Source organism: Panthera uncia, unplaced genomic scaffold (assembly GCF_023721935.1).
Source record: "Panthera uncia isolate 11264 unplaced genomic scaffold, Puncia_PCG_1.0 HiC_scaffold_599, whole genome shotgun sequence".
In the NCBI taxonomy this organism is placed as follows: domain Eukaryota; kingdom Metazoa; phylum Chordata; class Mammalia; order Carnivora; family Felidae; genus Panthera; species Panthera uncia.
The window spans coordinates 1-19,077 of NW_026059758.1; the positions used below are offsets into that span (position 1 = coordinate 1).

The 19,077-nt window shown below is 60.4% G+C and overlaps 1 protein-coding gene across 2 annotated transcripts; it reads left to right on the forward strand.

The window, feature by feature from the left end:
* Nucleotides 1-366: 366 nt before the first annotated feature.
* On the forward strand, nucleotides 367-18,780 carry LOC125918257 (TRIO and F-actin-binding protein-like). Of its 2 annotated transcripts, none has more exons than XM_049624275.1 (13): nucleotides 367-2,140; nucleotides 4,454-4,660; nucleotides 4,788-4,877; nucleotides 5,195-5,304; nucleotides 6,799-7,318; nucleotides 7,981-8,091; nucleotides 12,864-13,011; nucleotides 14,725-14,827; nucleotides 15,370-15,529; nucleotides 15,605-15,718; nucleotides 16,248-16,334; nucleotides 17,099-17,265; nucleotides 18,053-18,780. In XM_049624275.1, the coding sequence occupies exons 1-12, from the start codon at nucleotides 2,114-2,116 to the stop codon at nucleotides 17,261-17,263; spliced, it is 1,842 nt and encodes a 613-aa protein (XP_049480232.1). In that variant the 5' UTR covers nucleotides 367-2,113; the 3' UTR covers nucleotides 17,264-17,265; nucleotides 18,053-18,780. The 2 variants fall into 2 exon arrangements, with proteins under 2 accessions (XP_049480232.1, XP_049480233.1); XM_049624276.1 differs by having other exon boundaries at nucleotides 377-2,140; nucleotides 4,592-4,660.
* Nucleotides 18,781-19,077: the final 297 nt, after the last annotated feature.

Sequence of the window (19,077 nt, forward strand, 5' to 3'; positions counted from 1 at the left end):
ACCCTGGACAGAGGTTCCCAGGTGACTGCAGGACCTGTCCCCCCCCCGCCCCACTCCTGCCAGCAGGTTTAAAATCTCACACTGGCATCCTCCTCCCTCCAAGGTCACTGTGCCCATCTCGTACCTGACATGCTCGTAGTGTGTTTGTACCAGCTTCCAGAGGGTCACCGAGCTCCTCCACACGTAGCTCATTCAGCCCTCTCACAAAGCTTTGGGGACGGCAGGACCCCCACCCCCCGCACCCCTACCCCCAGCATCATTTGCTACATTAGGCAGCCAGGGCTCAGGGAGGGGAAGGTCACAGGGACCCCTCCTCCCCCCCCTGCTTCCCAGGCACCCCTTGGGGTCCCAGCCTGTCATTCTAGCTGGGGAGCCCTTGCTCAGCTCTGGAAGCCTATGGCTGATCCCTCAGCCCTGGCCCAGTCTGAATGGCCCGGTGGTCTGCTCGTCCTTCCCAGGGGCTTTCCCCTGGACAGCAAGGCCAGCTCTGTGGGCCATCCCAGATAGCCTGACTTCTCAGAGCCAGGGGGTGAGGGTGGAGACTGCCCCCAAAGCACAGGAATTTCGATCAGGAAGGTAAAGGGGGGGTGGGGGAGTGATATTTATTCAGCAGGTTTTTCCCGAGGCCTAGTCACCATGGGCCAGACCTTGGGGGTCACTGGAGGTCCCGGTCTGAAGGGAGGTTACCCAAGTGACTCGGTGGCCCCGAGTGTAGCTGCCAATCTTCAGTCTTCGCTTGGGACCACCCCGGGCAGCCTCTGGCACTCGTGGGGAACAGGGTGAGGAAGAATGAAGAGAGACAGGGCAAACACAGCCCCAGGGTTTCCCAGCTCTGAGCCGAGCCTGGGTCCCCTCCCTCAGACAGGTATGCAGGGAGGGGCTGCCCTGCAGGGGTGGGGCTGCTGACCTGCTGAGATCCAGGGGCCCTGGCTGCATGCACAGCCTGGGCTGTGGCTGGCTGTGGATGTCCAGGCCCCGGGGCCAAGCCCCTCTTAGGCCACTTCCTCCACCTGAGGAAGAGGAGAATGGGGAGGAAGGCGGGTCAGGGGAGGTGGCCAGGTCAGGTGGCTCCGGTTTCCAGCTGCTGTCTCTGCTGCCCACCCCACGGAGCCGAGCTGCAAGCTCCTTCCCAGGCAACCAGACACCTTGGCCTGGTGAGGCCGTGATGGCGGTACTGATAGGTGGGCTCAGGGCCATAGCGACAGGTGGCCACCTCCTCCCTGCCCGCAGCTTGGCCCGCCCTGCTCTCCCCCCTGCCAGCGGGCAGAAGCTGACACTCTGCTGAGGGACCAGGCCTTAGACACGAGAGAGAAGTCTGCCGGTGGGCAGGGAGGGTCAGGTGGCTGGCGCCCATCAGATGGGTGTGGCCAGAGAAACCACCCGGATGAGCATCTGTTTCATCTAGGTGGGGGTGGGAGGGGGTACCTAGCTCACAGGCCTCTGGAACATGCAGCGGCTGGGAGCCCCCCGACCCCGGGGCCGCGCCCCCCTGGGCAGCACCCGGCAGGTAGGGCTTGCCTCCACCGAAGTGCTATCTTCCTGGCCCTTCCGTAGATCTCTGACCCCACCCTGGGCCTGGCTCCATCTTTCAGAGTCTCCAGGGGACAAGGGAAGGGCAGGGCAGGGCTGGTTGGACCACAGGAGGGTCAGTGGGTTGGGGATGAGCGGGGGCTTTAAGGCATTTTCCTGGTGGGCCTCCTGGCCTTGTCGGTGAGAGCGACTGGACAGTTTGCTCAGCCCTGCTGGTTCAGGCTGTTCTCGGAGCCCTCTGGGGTCTCTCTCCTGCTCTTTCGTGAGGAAGTAGGCTGGCAGGAGGGGAGCCTGGCCACCTGTGGTAGATGTGCCAGTCACCCTGCCTGCCGTCTTGGCTCTCAGAGGTTGTCGGGGACAGGGGCCAAGGCTATCTCAGTGGTTGGGGAGCCTGCCCGGATTTGGGGGTTACCTGGGCCCTCAGCCCCCTCTCCTGGCTTTCCAGGACCTCAGCCTCGCAGGACTCAGGGGCAGGATGGGTACAACACTCCTTCCCCAGCCCCAGTTGGTTCTCCACCGGGCCTAACTTATGTGCCTCCTTATCTCTCCATAGCCTGATCTGCTCAACTTCAAGAAAGGATGGATGTCGATCTTGGACGAGCCTGGGGAGGTAGGAGGGCTGCAGTCAGAGGGGAGGGGTTGGCCTGTGCAGCTTCAGTGCCCCAGGGGGTCTTTGGGGGCAGCCCAGGAGTCTGAGCTGCTTCCGCAGCTTATCTCCGCCTCTAGAGAGCTTGGCCTCTGAGCGGAGGGGTGCAGGTGGGCTCAGAGTGGGCACCCTGAGGGAGGGCATTTCTCGTGCAGTCAGGGTGGGCCTTGGGCTGAGGGGGTGGAAAGCAGAGGCTGCTGTCATCTTGGCCCCCTGGGACAGTCTGCAGGCATACAGGGTGGCAGGGGTAGAGGCCTCCTAGCCCCTCACGCCCTACGCCCTATCCCCTCCTCTCACTGAGAGCCCCTGGGCCCTCTCCCCTCTTGATGACCCTGACTGGGTCTGAGGGTTTCACAGAGGTCCTCTGGCCTGAGACATTACAGATTCCCCCAAGACTCAGCCATGCGGGAGCCTCTCCCTCCCCATAGAAGTGGGTCTCAGAGCGCAGGCTCGGAAGTCTCACCCACCTGGGGCTCCCCTGGTTACGTCCTCTGTGAAGGACGTACGTGAAGTCTGTGAAGATGTTAAGTCCACGTCTATGAAACGGGCATATGGATAACGAGGATTCTTTCCAGGGTAGACAGCAGGGTCAGAGAGGTCGGGCCGTGTAGGGTCTCTGCCATAGCTCAGCTAATGACCCTTCCCTGTCTCTAACGTGTCCGTCCTTAGAACCAGCAGGGACAGCGGCCTGTCGCTGGCTCTGCCCTTTCAGCTGCCAGGCTGATGGAGTCTGGGAGCTGGAGCTGGCTCCCTGCCCGCTCAGCCTGGGAGGGGACGTCTCCCCACCCCTGTCCTGCATGCGCCCGTGGCTCGGGTCGGCACGCAGCCCGCATGCCGGGGAGGGCCCGGAGCCAAAGGGAATCTCATTGTGTTTCCTCCCCACATGTTTTATTCCCTCCAGCCCACAGCCTTCCGTTCCTGCTGCCTGCTCGCCAGTCCTCTGGTGGCTACGCTCCAGGCTCACACAAGGCCTGGCACCCTGCCAGTGACCCTTCCCAGCCTCCCCACCCAGGGTCTCTGGAGGGCAGAGATTACAGGCCCCACCCAGAGCTGGCCACTGCTCATCTTCTTTCACAGGGTTTTGGAATGTCCGAGCTGGAAGGGCCCCGGGAGTTCAGCCAGCCCAGCCCCTTGGTGCACGGACAGGGGACAGGCCCACAAAGCTTACTTCTCCTCTGGGCCTAGTCACCGCTTCGGTAGACCCAGGCCTAGAACTTGGGCTGCCTAAGGCCATAGAACTCCATCTAGCTCCTCAACTGTCATAGACTAGGGAGGGATAGACACTTCCGACCTTCTTATTAGCCTTCCTTCACAAGTGCCAAGAATGGAGCTCAGAGAGGCCGAGATACTTGACCAAAGACACACAGCTAGGGATAAAATCGTTGTAATCTAGGTCTCTTGGAGGCTCAACCCCTATTTCTTCGGGGAGGCCGTGTAGAAAGAAGTTGAAAGTGTCATCCCAGCACACCCCTGAAAACTTGCCATTTCTTGAGGAAAGAAGCCTAAATATTTGAAATAACAACGTGGATGGAGTTTAGTGATGTGGGGGAGCCCCCGGAGGGCTGAGGACTGGGTGATATGTGCTGACCCTGGTGGTGGGCGGACCTTGACTGGCATTCCAGTGAATGGCCAGAAGCCCAGAGGCGGGCTGAGCTTGGCACATTGAACATCAGGCTGTGGTGGCGCCCCTACCCTTCGCTGTGCGTCCTGCCAGCCCAGTGCCCGCCGGAGCAGAGAGCGGCACTGCAGAAAGGGGCCCAAATCATAAATGTGCAGATAACGCACTCACAAGCCGAACACGCGTGTAACCAGCAACCCGATCAAGAAACAGAATAGGACCAGTGCTCAGACACCTACCTCCCACCCCCCCCCCCCCCCCCCCCCCCCCCAGGCCACCTTCCAGTCTTACTCTGGGAGACTTGTCCTTGGTTACTGAGGGGGTCCAGAGGGCCATGGGGAAAACGACTCGCAAAGCTCTGCTCCCTGACTTGCTAGGTGAATGGCCTTACACAGGTCACAGCCCCTTCCTGGTCTGCCCTGGGGCGGGGGGGGGGGGGGTCGTGCACTTGTAGGAGCCTTGGTGATCTTGACGGAGAGGGTCCAGAGGGCTTTGTTGCTGTCAGCAAGTCAGAGAAGGGCTCCCAGGAGGACAGGGAAGGTGTGGTCACTGAGGAAAAGCCAACCCCTTTCACAGACGCTGCCCCTGGAAGGGCCAGGCTGCAAAATCTGGATTTTCTGACTCTTCTCTGACCCCCTCCCCCGCTGGCTCCCCAACAGGGCAGCTTAGGGGGCCGGGGCCCCCACGGTCGACCTGGCCAGACCCAGGACAGCTGTAGAGTGGTGCACGCACACACCCTTTCGTCCCACCCTCCCTGCCGCCCCGTCCCCTCGCTCACCGCCACGTCTCCTTCACAGTGGAAGAAGCATTGGTTTGTGCTGACAGATTCAAGCCTTAAGTACTACAGGGACTCCACCGCAGAGGAGGTGAGACAAAGTGGGGAGGCTCCCTGCCGCCATCAGGTGCTGGGGAGGGGGGTGTCCCCGGGAGGGGCTTGGGGGGCCTAGGTGGGGAAAGTGGAAATCGTGGACCGTCGTGGCCTTCCCGCGGCAGGCAGACGAGCTGGATGGCGAGATCGACCTGCGCTCCTGCACGGATGTCACCGAGTACGCGGTGCAGCGCAACTATGGCTTCCAGATCCACGTGAGACTCTGTGCGGGGGCGGGGGGGGGGGCCTGATCGGGGGTGATGGGCTTCCCTCGTTCACCTAGAGCCCCTGTCCTCAGAGCCAGTCAGAAGCTCTGCCGCCGGCACTTTGCGTGTCGGGGGAGACCCCGGCTGTCACTGGGGCTGAATGTTGGGGAGACCTTGGAGCCAGCTGGCGGAGGGGAGCTCATCCCCAGGCGCAGGACCTCAGATGCCCTCCTGCGGGGGACGGGCCACCCTCCCTGGGGGTGCACGGTGGCGAGGGAGCGGTGGGGCTGGCCGTGTGGCAACCTGCCCGTGGGGTGGACTTGCAGACCAAGGATGCTGTCTACACCTTGTCGGCCATGACCTCGGGTATCCGGCGAAACTGGATCGAGGCTCTGAGGAAGACCGTGCGGCCAACCTCCGCCCCGGATGTCACCAAGTATGTGCCGAGCTGGAGCGGGACCTTGAGGGAGGCGCTTCCTCCCGCTTCCCTGAGTGGGGTTCTGGCACATGCCAGAGGGCCCCGCGGCTGTGCCTCCCGGGCCTCAGTTTCTCCATCAACAAAATGGAGAGAGGGCAGTGAGCGTTCTTGGCACCCCCCTGAAGATACTTTGAGGTTTGACTGCCATGCCTTTATATTCTGCGACAGCCTCAAAGGTGGGAAGGGGCTTTGACTCTTTGGAGAAGATGCCAGTGAGTCAAAGACACCCCCCTCCCTCCCCCCCGCCCCCCACCACTAGGTGGCTGATTGTCTATGCACCGTGGGAGCTGCGTCTAAGCCAGTTAGGCAGAGGGTGTCTGGATGGGGAGCTCTCACTCTCTGGAGGTGACTAGAGGGTAGGAGGGCTGAGTAAGCTGGTGGCAGAACCCGCACACAGTGTGAACCCTAGCCGCCTGTGCGGGGGGCGGGGAATTGCAGCTGTGGGACAGCAGGAGCAGAGTATTGTATCGGGAGGCCCCCGGCACGAGCCCCCCGACCTGGCCATACCTCGGCTATTCGGCGTCCGGCCAGTGACTTACTTGTCTGAGTTTTACATTCCGTATCTGTCACGCTGAGTGCGGCCCCTCCTTCACGTGAGGGATGTGCCCAGGAGCCCTCTGTAGACTCTGCAGGTCTACGCAGCCCGACCGTTACTTAGTCTGTAGTCTCAGCTGCTGTAACAAAGAAGCCCCGAACACAGTGGCATAAATAAGGGCGAGATTTCTTTCTCTCTCCAGAACAATCCAGAGGTGTGCCCTCCAGGCCTGGTGGGGCAGCTCCGTGGCCCACGACTCCCGCCTTTGGCTCTGTCCTCACGGAGTCCCAGCCAGGGGCCAGGCCAGGGCACGTTTGGTCCTGGAAAGGGTGCCGCCTCTCACAGCACTGGGCAGAATGTAGTCACGTGGCCCCACAGCTGCACGGGACGCCGGGAGGCGTAGTTTTTGCCTGGGCAAGTAACGGAAGAAGGGGCCGACTGCCGCCGTTCATGCTCTGTGCACCCAGAGGTCACTGTTCACCCCCTCAACCGTGACCGTGGGCATCTTCCCCTTTCCACTGTGAGCCTCTTGAACCCAGGACCCTGCCCCAAACCGCACCTTCGTAATAACACTTTGATCAGCCTTGGCAAAGGGCTCGCGGTCGCTTTAGGCACATTCACTTGCCTAGTGCTCACGCCCATCCTGTGAGGGGCACCGTTGTCCCATGTTACAGATGCGGTCACCGAGGGTCAAGGAGGGAAGCCAGCTCTCCTGGTCCCTCTGCTGCTAAGCGTTGGAGCTGGGATGGTTCCCAGGGTCCTTTAATGATGAATCTCTAGTTGTAACCTCTAGGTTGGGTTGCTTCCCCCACCGGGGTCTGTCCCCGGGCCCTGGCACAGGGGTGGCGCTCCAGAAGCGCAGGCTTGGGGGCTGAGCGTCACACATCCCTCCTGACGGGGCTCTGCTGGCACCCTAGGCTCTCGGACTGCAATAAGGAGAACACGCCGCACAGCACCCAGAAGGGCTCCCTGAAGGCGGGGGAGCAGCGGGTGGGCTCTGAGGTCATCGGTCGGGGCGGCCCGCGGAAGGCAGACGGGCAGCGGCAGTCCCTGGACTACGTGGAGCTCTCCCCGCTGACTCAGGGCTCCCCGCAGCGGGCCCGCACCCCGGCCCGCGCTCCCGACCGCCCGGCCAAGCAGGAGGAGCTGGAGCGGGACCTGGCGCAGCGCTCCGAGGAGCGTCGCAAGTGGTTTGAGGCCACGGACGGCAGGCCTGTGGAGACGCCGGCCGGCGAGGCGCCGCGCCGGGGCCCGGGGGCCCCCCTGACCGAGGACCAGCAGAGCCGCCTCAGTGAGGAGATTGAGAAGAAGTGGCAGGAGCTGGAGAAGCTGCCCCTGCGGGAGAACAAGCGGGTGCCTCTCACCGCCCTGCTCAACCAAAGCCGCGGGGAGCGCCGCGGGCCCCCGCGTGACAGCCACGAGGCGCTGGAGAAGGAGGTAGGCATCCCGGCCGGCCTCGGGGAGCCCCCTCGCCCCACCGGCGCCCCGCCTGTCCCTGCCGTCGCGCTGTGGCGTTTATCTTGCATTCCTAAAGTGACGGGAAGCTCACCCCTGATTCACCGTGTGGTGCCCCAGACTCCCGTGAACCAGACTCTTGCTTCCTGGACCTCGGTGTTTTCTCGTTTTGGGGTGTTTTTTTTTTTTTTTTTTTTTTTTCCTCCTTAGTTTTGTCCTCCGCAACCAAAGAGAAGGGGAGAGGAGGGAGAGAGCACTTATTAGGCATCTTCTGAATACCTCGTCCTAGGCCTCCTTTACCTACATTGGCTCATGTAACCCTCCCAAGCGGTCGCGTGGTCCCAGAGGGTAGACCTTGTCCTGATTGTCCTGGCGGGAAACTGAGGCTCAGACGTTTCCCTGCCGCCTGCAGGGGTAAATATCTGTGATCACAGTGTCCTGCTCCCAACCCCGTTTAGTCTTCTCTGGGACAGAGTTCTCCTGGGTCACTGACCTGGCCATCCAGGAAAGTGCTGGAATGTCCCCTTGGCCTGCATTTCGGCCGCAGGCCACCTCCCTTTCCCAGACCCAAAGCTCCTCACTGCCTGCCACCAGACCCTTGCCGGCTTCCAGGTTCCCGCTGACCTCGCCTCCTCCCCCTGTAGGTCCAGTGTCTCCGCGCCCAGCTGGAGGCATGGCGCCTTCAAGGAGAGGCCCCTCAGAGTGCACCCAGGCCCCAGGAGGACAGCCATATCCCCCCGGGCTACATCTCGCAGGTGAGGCCGGGGGGCTGTTTCGTGGGGGGCTCGGGGCAGGTTTCTGGTTGCCGTGGCTTCAGAGAACAGCTAACGTTCTGGGAGCGTAGCGGAACCCGTGCGAGGCATTTCATATGCGTCCTCGTATGTCACGTACCCAGCGGGTAGACGTGATCACTGTGCCCGTTTTACAGACAAGCCACTGAGCTATGAGAGGTTATGGGACTTGCCCGAGGTCAACTGAGCTGCAGATGTCAGAGGTGGGATTTGAGTTCGGTTCCGGCTGACTGCAGAGCCTGTGTGTGAGCCCCCATGTGACATTTTGCACGTGGACCCCTTCTCCCACACCACCCTGGGGAAGGAGGGCCAGTGGGGAATGGGATCCCCAACGGGCAGGCCCCCGGGGTCACTCCCTAAGCACAGAGAAATCCTGCCCGTGTTTACCAGGCCAAGGCCCGCGGGATGTGGGACCCTCCAGTGGCCCCCAGGGGACACTCCGTCTGCCTGGGACAGTGGTCTGGTAACCGTTTGACAGAAAAACCCATGTGTATGTAAACACATACACACTAACGTACGTTTCCCATAAATTTTACTGATCGAAAGGATGTGTAGGACACAGTGTACAAGTACAAAATATATAACTTTTATTGTGAATTCCACATATATAGCACATTGCCTTTTCTCGGAATTGACTGTGACTTTCATTGGTTTTTCCGAACGCTTGTATGCACAGCTAACTGACAAGCGAGTGTCGTTCTGCCGTGCGTGTCGGTTGACAGCTTGGTTTGTGTTCACGAGTAAAACAAAAAGACATCTGTCAAAACTCTAGTTGATCAACGTCACTTGCAGCTTCTTGGCCGAATTGGAGAATAGTTTCCTTTTGAGAATATTCCATTTAGAGTTATTTTCTCAGGTCCGTGTTCTAGTGACAATGTGATGGTCGTAGATGTGGCACGCTGGGAAGTTGAATCTGCATTGTTAGCGTTTTCTCATCCCTCGCTTAAGTCAGCAAAACACTAAATCAAGCCCTGACGTGCAATGCTCACCAATTTCCGTGGTGTAAATACTCCCACTGTGGCTGATGTCCCTGAACACCGAATCGGGAAGATACACGTGCACAGAATTATAGAGCGTTTCCACCATACAAGATACAGAAGATGTAAATAAACTCAAGAGCACAGGAACACCTGGCTGGCTCAGTCGGTGGAGCGCGGGACTCTTGACCTCGGGGTCTTGGGTTCGAGCCCCACGTTGGGTGTAGAGATTACTTAAAAATAAAATCTTTAAAAACAAAGAAAAAAAACCTCAAGAGCATAAACAATAATAAAATGCAGTGAAATAATTAGGAAGTGATGAATGAGTATCACCTTTGTTTTTAACGTAGTTGATTGTAAACGTATATACTTTAACTTTTAAAATGGCTGCGCTTAATCGTGTCACAGAATTGCAAAATATATGACCATCAGCTGTCGGCCGTCAGCCCGCCATTGCCTAAAGTAGAAAAGAGTGCTGGGATCCTAGGCTCTGTGTGGGCGGGGCCTTCTAGAAGCTCCAGGGTTGGAGGTCGATGTGCGGGGCTCTCAGGCAGGCTTCCGGGGGGGGGGCGGGCATTGAGCAGAGCACTGGTTTGGGGTGGGGGCACGGGCTGGGGCCAGAGGTGGAGGGCCGGTGGGTGTCTACAGTGGAGACCTCCAGCAAGCCAAGGAGTTGGGAGCTCATTCCGCAGACCTGAGGAGATTTGGGGTCTGACAATGACGTGGGGAAAGTGGTGTTGGGGTGGAGGGGGGCTTGGGAGGGCACAGGGCCAGCGTCAGGAGCTAGGACGGTGACCTAAGGAGAGAGGGCTGTAGGAGGGTGTGTGGAGAGGAGAGGTTAGGACTGGGTGACTGGGCCCAAAGCAGATAGAGGAGAGCCCCTAGGGGCCCTGAGTCTGGGCGGCTGTGCGAGGCCAGGGAGCCGTCTGGAGCTGAGTGGTGGGTGAAGCATTCAACTGAAGGGAGACCCGGACCAAGGGGAGTTAGGACCTGAGTAGGGGAGGGGGCGTGACTTTGGGGTCACCTGACATAGGGAGGGGTGTGATGAGGGAGGGACCAGTGTTGTTAAAGGCTCTCTAGAGGTCAGAGGACAGAGTGGGTGGGGCGTCTTCAGGCTGGGTGTGGCTTAACCCCACAGCCTGAGGCAGCTGGGACACCCTCAGAGACCCCCACCCAGAGGGCCTCAGACTGTACTTGGAGCCCTTCGACGCCCCAGGGGCTACCTTTCTGGGTGGGTCCATTCATAGCCAGGGGTATCCGAGCAGCCTCTTCGATTTTACTCTTAGAACCTGCATTAGATTTCCTTTGGGGAAAGATTTCTGTCCCTCAAGTGAAGTTCGAAAAGCACTGCTCTGACTTCTCAGCTTCTCAATGGGGAAACCGAGGCCCAGAGAGGCGGTGAGACCTTCAAGCGGGAGGCAGACCTGTGTCTGCATCCCAGGCTTCCTGGTCCCCGTGGGGCCATTGGACACCACAAAGGCTGTCGGTGTTTTCATCCTGTTAGGTTGGGATGGGAATGGTACAGACGGAATCGGGGGAGGTGAGAAGGGAATGATAAGGAAACAAGCCAAAGACGGGAGTGGAGGAGGGGCCCCAGATGTGGAGGGTGCCAGACCAGAGGAGCTGAGCTATCTGTGTCCCCTCGCCAGCCCAGGAGGAGGTGGCTGGGGATTCAGCAGACCCTGGAGAGCGGACGGCTGGGGAGAGATTCCCCAGCCTGGTATCTTCGTCCTGGAATCTTTTAGCTTGTGGGGCTTCCATAGACAGCAGCTGGGTGGGGGGGGGGGGGGGGGGGGTTTGGGGGCTCCCCCCCCGGGGGTTTTGGTGCCTCCTTTGCCCCCCTCCAGCCTAATGGGGGGGGGGGGGGGGGGGTTACAGGCATTTCTTCATCTACTTTGATCCCTGTCAGAGGTGGCTGCCGGCCTTCGGGAAGATATGTCAGAGAGAATAGCACTTGGCCTTCTAGGAGCCCCTCCTCCTGGTCTCGGTCCTGCCTCTGACCCCCTATTAACTGCCGGGTCCGCCTGCCTGATCTGGCCCTTTAAGAACATCAGTCCCCACCCCCTGTGCTGCTCCCATCTCTGTAGGTGGGTTTATCTTAGGGACCCTCATGAGTTGGCCTTATGGGTCTTTTATAGATGAGGACACTGAGGCTCAGAGTGGGGAAGGGGCTCGTTCAAGTTCACTCCGGTACAGCGAGGCTCTGGACCCAGTGTGTGGAACTCCAAAGCTATATTCTGTTGTTGTCACTGGAGGGACACGGAGGACACATGCAGAGGGACAGATGTTCCCTGCCCCCCACTCAGAACACCTGGACCCAGGAGGCCTGGCCCTTATAGCCCTCTGGTGTGGCTGCTGGACAGGTGGAGGTCGGTCCCCACCCACCGTGCCCTATGGTATCGGGTGGGGGGGGGGGGTGGAGTATACTGTCGCATCTGGCCCTCTGCTTCGATTTCTTCTTGGGGCTCTTGCCCTTCCCTTTTGAATGATCTTAAATTCAAATACATAAGAAATATGTTTACATTTTCGAAAATAATTCAAACAAATCAAAAGGTTAGAAATAAACACCTGAGCTCTCCTTCTCCTGCCTGCTCCCACCCCAGGGGTCACCTTGGTTACCTTTGAGCACATCCGTATAGTTTCCTGTTGCTCTTGAAAGAAATTTACCACAACCTTAAATAACCCAAAGTTACCATCTCAGGGTTTTGAAGGACGGTAGCCTAACGCAGATCTCGCTGGACTCCAGGTGGGGCCCATTTCCTCACCTTTCCCGGCGGCTTGTGGCCACCTGTGCTCCTTGGCTCCTGGCTCCTTCCCTCATCTTCAAAGCCTGCAACAGAGAGTCTGGTCCCCCTCGCTTCCCGCCATTGACTTTCCGTGGTCACTTCTCCCTCTCTGCCCTCCTGCCTCCTCTTTTGCAAGGCTCGATCCCATCCTTTATTTAAGGGCTCCCCCGTTAGGGACTCGGACCGTGTCCCGTTTTCATCTGTTTCACCCTCGTCCGCAGGTCTTTATACATGTGACTTTCTGCTAGGTCGAGGGATGGGGTTACTGAAAGTGTGGTGACGCCATCAACTGCCCTCGGCACACCCGTCACAGCTGACTCTCCCAAGCGGTGGGCATTAGCAGTCTTCTAAATACTTGCCAGTCTTCTCTGCAGGCCCTGTGTTGTGATGTCATCAATTTCAGTTCACTTACTCAGCACCTGCCCCATGTCAGGCCCTGGTCCAGACGCCGGGGACTCCGAGCTGGGTCAGGTCTTCCCTGTCTTGGGAGAACTTCTAGTCCAGCAGAAGCAGAGCCTTCGGAGGCAGGGGAGAGGCCGTCCAGAGGCAGAGCAGGGAGGACACTGAGCTGGGCTGCAGGCCAAAGTCAGTTATCCCGGAAGAGAAAGTAGCGGAAGAACGTTCCAGGCAGAGGGCTTAGCCTTAGCTAAAGCTCAGAGATGTGAACATGCCGTGACTGGTGTTCCCCATCTTCCTTGGTGGGGAAAGGCCCAGGCTGAGGCCACGAGGGTCGGACAGGGGAGCAGGGACTTGGCCCCACAGGATAGGAGCCTCAGAAGGGTTTGAAGCAGGAGAGTGACAGGGTGAGGTTTGTGGACCGGGGGAGCAGGCGCAGGTGCGGCCGGTGGCTCCCGGCTCCAGGGAGGCGAGGTGGAGAAGCCTGCCCCTGAGGCTCCCCGCCTCGGGCTGGGGAGGGGGCCCGTGTCCTGGGCAGTGGGGGCAGCCCCGGGACGTGCCGGCCTCCCGCCCGCAGGAGGCGTGCGAGCGCAGCCTGGCCGAGATGGAGTCCTCGCACCAGCAGGTGATGGAGGAGTTGCAGCGGCACCATGAGCGGGAGCTGCAGCGGCTGCAGCAGGAGAAGGAGTGGCTCCTGGCCGAGGAGACGGCGGCCACGGCCTCGGGTGAGAACCCTGCGCCCCACGAGCCTCCCAGCTGCGGCCCCTGGCTGAATCGGGGACAGCTTTCAATAAGGGGGGGGGGGGGCCCAAGGGGGGGTTGGGGAAACCGGGGGGGGGGGGGGTTGGAGCCCCTAGAACGGGCCTCTGCTCCTACTTGAGAAAGGGAAACCAAGGCAATAAAAGGTTCCCCCCCCCCCGCCCCTACTGTCCCCCTGGGTTGTGACTCCTCTCCCTCAGGGGCCTGCGGCCACTGGGGGGTTTCACCCCCAAGCCGTACACACGCACGGAGCCCCAACTCCGTGCTCAGGTGCGCGCTCTGTGCTGGGGTAGAGCCTGCTCAGCCACAGAAGTGCCATCTCCCCGGGTGAGAGGACCGGACCCTGGGCAGAGCGGGAGGAAAGGCGTGAGCCTTTGCCAAGCCCCGTTCTGGGGAACGCGAGCACCCTTGGCCCTTGCAGTGCCTGATCGAGGGCCCCCCATTTAACAGATGAATAGACGGGCACAGAGAGGTTGGTGACTTGTCCAGATGGCAGAGCCGGGGATGGAGCTCAGAGCACCCTGATTGCAAAGCCGTGCCCTGAACCCCACCCCCTGCCCTCCCAAGCCGGAAACAGGAATGCCCGAGACGTTGGACAGCTCCCTCCCTCCCTGTGTTCACTGCGCACCTGCTGTGTAGGTCTGGTACATCCTAAGCACTTCGGAGCGGTTTGCAGAGTGATAGGAAAGGACGAGAGAAGTCACGTGATCCAGAACTTTCCCACCTGTCAGCGCTATGCCACGTGCTTCACACCCCCGGCGGCCCCGTTGGCCCCTCATCGCAAACAGCCTGGGGCCAGTGTGTTTTGCATTTTAGGAAGATAACTTAGTACATCAGTTAGATATCCTTCCCAGCAGAGTTTGGACTCTCCCCTGGAATCTAGCACTAAGGTTTTTACAGTGAAATTTCTCAGAGTCATGCTGAACGTGGGCTGAGAATGACCGCAAGTGGCCCTGCGTCTGTTCGGGTCAGGGATTGCCACCAAAAGAGTTATGAAAAGCTCTCAGTGTTCAGAGCCTTCGGATTTGAGAATTATGGATAAGATTATGGGTGAGGGCTCATTTAATCCTCCCAATAACCCTGCGTGAGTGTGGAAACACTTGGTCCTTGGTTGCTCACAGCCCGAAAAATAAGCCAACGGGAGCATTTACTGGGCATTTACTTTGGACCAAGCATTGCTCTAAATGCTCTACATGCATCTTCCAATAACCCACGAGAGAAGGTGCTATTGGTAACCCTGTTTTCCAACAAGGGACTGGAGGCAAAGAGTGGTTAAGTGCCCTGCGTAAAGTTGCATAGATTTGTACCAGCTGCGGCCCCTGCACTCCTGACCGCCGGGCTGGGCAAGGGAGCTGGGCCTTGTTAAAGAACCCTCCAGGCTCTGCAGGGATGGCGGGCTGTGTGGGGCCTCACCCGGACATGACCAACAAGACGTACCAGTGGTCAGATGCTGAGGCGTCTCCCCAGCACTGTCCCGTCAGACAGGGATTGTCACCCTCCCTTGATAGATGGGCTCAGAGAGGTCTAGCAACTTACCCAAAGCCCCTCAGCTCCTGATATAGCCTGGTCCAGTGTTCTTTGCTCCTGCCTGCATGGTATCTGTGGGGCCTTGGAGGAGGTGGAGCTTACTGTTGCTGACCCCTCCCCAAGATCCCCCCATGCCTCTGCCCTGCCTCCAGCCATCGAAGCCATGAAGAAGGCCTACCAGGAGGAGCTGAGCCGGGAACTGAGCAAGACACGGAGTCTCCAACAGGGTCCAGATGGCCTTCGCAAGCAGCACCAGTAAGCTGGCATCCGGACCCTGGGGTCTGTGGGCTGGGCCTCGTTCTGAGCTAAGGGCCTAGCTGCCCACCTTGGTGTTTATGAGGCAGGAACCTATGCCGAGGCCCCTCGGCAGAGGACACATCATTTTGCCCCCAGCTGAGACTCCCGATCAGCCACCTGGCACAGGGAACAGAAACGGTGGGGCCTCAGCCAGACCCCCGTGCCAGTCCACGGAGATAGCTCTTCAGACCCCTTCTTCAGCCTCCCCCTCCTCTTCCGGTTAGTGTCCCCTAGAGCTGGGATGCAGTACCACCCTCGGCCAGTAGGTGTCCCTCCTGGCCACGGAGCACAGTTCTGGGATGTTAGGACCTGGGAGGCCTTTGAGGCTTAACTCAGCCCCTCATACGGGAGGCACCTGCGGCCCAGAGAGGCTGTCACCAGGTCACACCCCCACAGTGGACTGAAGGCAAAACTAGGGCGGGAACCCGGAGTCTGGAGCTGCTTTGAGTCTGTCTTGCCCCGAGTCCCATGCCGTCCTTGCCGTCCTCCGCCCCGCACAGGTCGGACGTGGCGGCGCTGAAGCGGGAGCTGCAGGTGCTGTCCGAGCAGTACTCGCAGAAGTGCCTGGAGATCGGGGCCCTGACGCGGCAGGCCGAGGAGCGTGAGCACACGCTACGGCGCTGCCAGCAGGAGGGCCAGGAGCTGCTGCGCCACAACCAGGTGAGCCTGGCCCGGGATGGGGGGCTCCGGGGCCGGCGGTCCATCGTCCCTGCGCTGACCGTCCCTGCCCCCCAGGAGCTGCACGCCCGCCTGTCAGAGGAGATCGACCGGCTGCGCGGCTTCATTGCCTCGCAGGGCACCAGCGACGGCTGTGGACGCAGCAGCGAGCGGAGCTCCTGTGAGCTGGAGGTGAGCGCCCACCCCTGTGCCGGGCAGCCTGGCTGGTTCTTGGCCCCGACAGGCCGGCTGTGCCCTGCGGCAGGGAGTGGCATCGCTTCGCGCGGGGCTGGGCCCCAGGGAGGAGAGCCCTACAGCCAGAGTCCAGCCCTCCCATTCGGGTCCTGCCCCCTCCAGTATCTCCTCTGTAGAATGAGGCTGGCACCCCCCTTACCGGGAGAGGCTGGAGTGAGAAAACGTGTGTGATCCTAGGATCACCCTCGTGTTTTATTTTATTGTACGAAAATTTATATATGGCTCTACTCTGTCTGGAGCTTCTGTAAGTCCTTCATATCTGTTAACTTCTTGAATCTTCGAACCAGCAAGGAGAAATCAGAGAGGGCTTCCTGGAGGAGCCTGCCCATGGGGTGCGGTGGGTCTTGGTGCAGGTTGGGGGTTGCATCTTAGGGGCCTGAGGCAGAGAGAGCCAGGCTGCAGGGTGCCGTGGGCCGGGGTGGCCCTGGCCTTTGGCCCTGGGTCAGCCTGGCGCCCATGACCCCAGGTGCTGCTGCGGGTGAAGGAGAACGAGCTCCAGTACCTGAAGAAGGAGGTGCAGTGCCTCCGGGATGAGCTACAGATGCTGCAGAAGGTAGGGCCTGACTGGGGGCCGCTGGGGAGGGAGCCTCTGGACCCACCTGTGAGCGCCTGCTCTGTGCCAGGCACTCTCCTTGCCTCCTCATGTCACGGCTCTCCTCGGGCCTCTCCCGAGGACAAGGTGTCCTTGTCCCTATTTGGAGACAAAGAAACAGGCTAAGAGAGGATAAGTGACTTGGCCACGGCCACACTTGCTTTTATTTATTCGGCAAATTTTTACTGAGCATCTACTGTGTGCCGGGCACCGTGCTAGGCGCTGGAGAGACAGCTGTGAACAGAAAAGACCCAAGTCCCTGCGGGGTGGAGCATGCGTCCCAGTGAGGAAGCTGCGTGGCTGGCAGTGGGGAAGGGCCCGGATTTGGGTCCAGGGTTGTGAGCCTGGCCTGCCTGGTGCCACGTCCCTAAGTCTTTGACATCCTCTGTGAGCATGTGTGAGTCAGACTCATGGAAAGGGCCCAAGGCTTGGGCCAGGCCGACCTGGTTCACATCCTGGCCGCTCACTGCCGAGTGGCCTTTGCCTCCCTGAACCTCGGCTCCCGTCTCGAGAGGTGAAAATGATCCTGGAGGCTCACTGGGCCGTGCTGGGAGGGTGTACTCAGGGCTAGGGGTTGCCGAGGGGGCGCCCCAAGGGACAGGGCCGTAGGGCTGTGCAGGGGCCTGGCTGCTCTGTGCCGGCAGAGAGCGCCGTGGGCCTGGGCCATGTAGGCGGGCCAGGTCGGGGAGGCTTCGTGGCCTCACGGCCCCTCCACGCCCTCCCAGGACAAGGAGCGCTTCGCTTCGGGAAAGTACCAGGATGTGTACGTAGAGCTGAACCACATCAAGACACGCTCGGAACGGGAGATCGAGCAGCTGAAGGAGCACCTGCGCCTTGCCATGGCTGCGCTGCGGGAGAAGGAGTCGATGCGCAACAGCCTGGCCGAGTAAAGGTAGGTGCCGAGGGGCGGGCACGGCCGAGCGGGGGCGGGGCCAAGTCGGGCACTGGGCCTGGAGGTGCGAGCCCAAGGCTCATCCACCCCCGACTCACCGTGCCAGCGGGCCCAGGGCGCTTCCTTCTCGTGGCCTCTGTTCCCCTTTCTAGAATGGGGACAGCCACACCCGCAGCCTCATCAGCCCGCGGCCCTCCTCCCCGCTGCTGGCTCAGCTGCGTCGGCCGCGGTGGCAGGTGCCGGGCGCTGGCCCCACCTTCAGGCCTGGCAGCGTGACGCGCATCCCTCACCGGCCACAGCGCTCCTTCCACCGAGCTCCACACCTCCGACATCACGGATGGAGCCTGGCCCCCGACTTAGTCTTACGGCCATCTCTGACTTACCAGGCTTCGGCTCTACCTGGAGCTGCTGCTTTCCCTTTCTTTTTTTTTTTTTTTTTTTAATTAAAAAAGTTTTTTTTTAGTGTGTATTTATTTTTGAGAGCGAGACAGAGTGCAAGCAGCAGAAGGGCAGACAGAGGGGGACACAGAATCTGAAGCGGGCTCCAGGCTCCGAGCCGTCAGCACGGAGCCCGACGCGGGGCTCGAACCCGCGAACCGCGAGATCGTGACCCGAGCCGAAGTCGGACGGTCAACCGACTGAGCCACCCAGGCACCCTTGGAGCTGCTTCTTTCTGACCAGTCCTTGTGGACTTCCCGAGACGCGCAGGAAAGGCCACCCTGTGGGCCAGGCCCAGCGCCGCCCTTGCCTGGCCTAAGCCTGCCGCTCCCCGACTCTTGTCTTCCAGGTCCTGGTGGCCGAGCCCCGCAGCAGACGCCCCCAGACTGAGGGGACCAGTCAGTCGCCCTCCTTCCTGCCGGATGGAAGTCAGAAGCCAAGCTTTCTCCCCGCCCGCTGTGGGCCGCACGTGCACTCGTCCCCACCACACACACGCACACAGGTGCACACACACACGCGCGCGCACACACACACACACACACACACACACACACACTCTGCGTATCTGAGCGCGCCCCTCGCACTGGGTCTTACCTTTTGCACCTTCTTCAGGATTTTATATGTGAAGAGATTTTTATATAGATTTTTTTTCCTTCCCCCCCCCCAACACTTTATACTTTGAAAAAACCAATTCCTGGACGCTGGCTCCCCCTCTGTCTCCAGCCACGGGGGGCTCAGGCTTCTGGGCCCGTGGCCCTGCCCCAGGGGGTGAGGGGGGGGGGTCCAGCAGGGGCGCAGCAGCGGCCACGGCAGCGTTGACTCTGGTGGGAGAGGCAGGGAGCCAGCCAGCCACCCTCTTCCTACCCTACCTCCCACTAACTACTTCCTGCCCCGAGGGGACCCACACCTTGGGACTCTGGACAGAGGGACAGATGGGCAGAGGGAGCCGGCAGCTCCCTAAGGCTTCACCTCCTCCTCTGAGGGGGTGCTGGGCACGGAACCACTGGAGCCGCCCCATGAAGGCGTTTCTCTTCTGCTCCATGAGCCTTCTTAACTTAATAAAATATTCCCGCGGCTCTGGCGTCTAGGATGGCTGGGGCAGGGCGGGTTATGGAGGTCGGGGCTTCACCACCCTCCCCACCCCCCTCACCCCCCACTGGCACTCCTTCCTGAAGGGCGGCCTGGGAGCTCTGAGGGCAGAGTTGAGAATCTAGTTCCTCCATCAGGGCCACGGCTTTGCAGCGCCAAGTGGGGTTTGCAGACCAGCCGCCGCAGCCGCGTCACCAGGGAGCCGGTTAGAAACTCCCGAGTCCGGGCCCCGCCCCTGCCTATTGAGTCAGAATCCGCCCTGTGACACGGACCCCCGGCGATTCA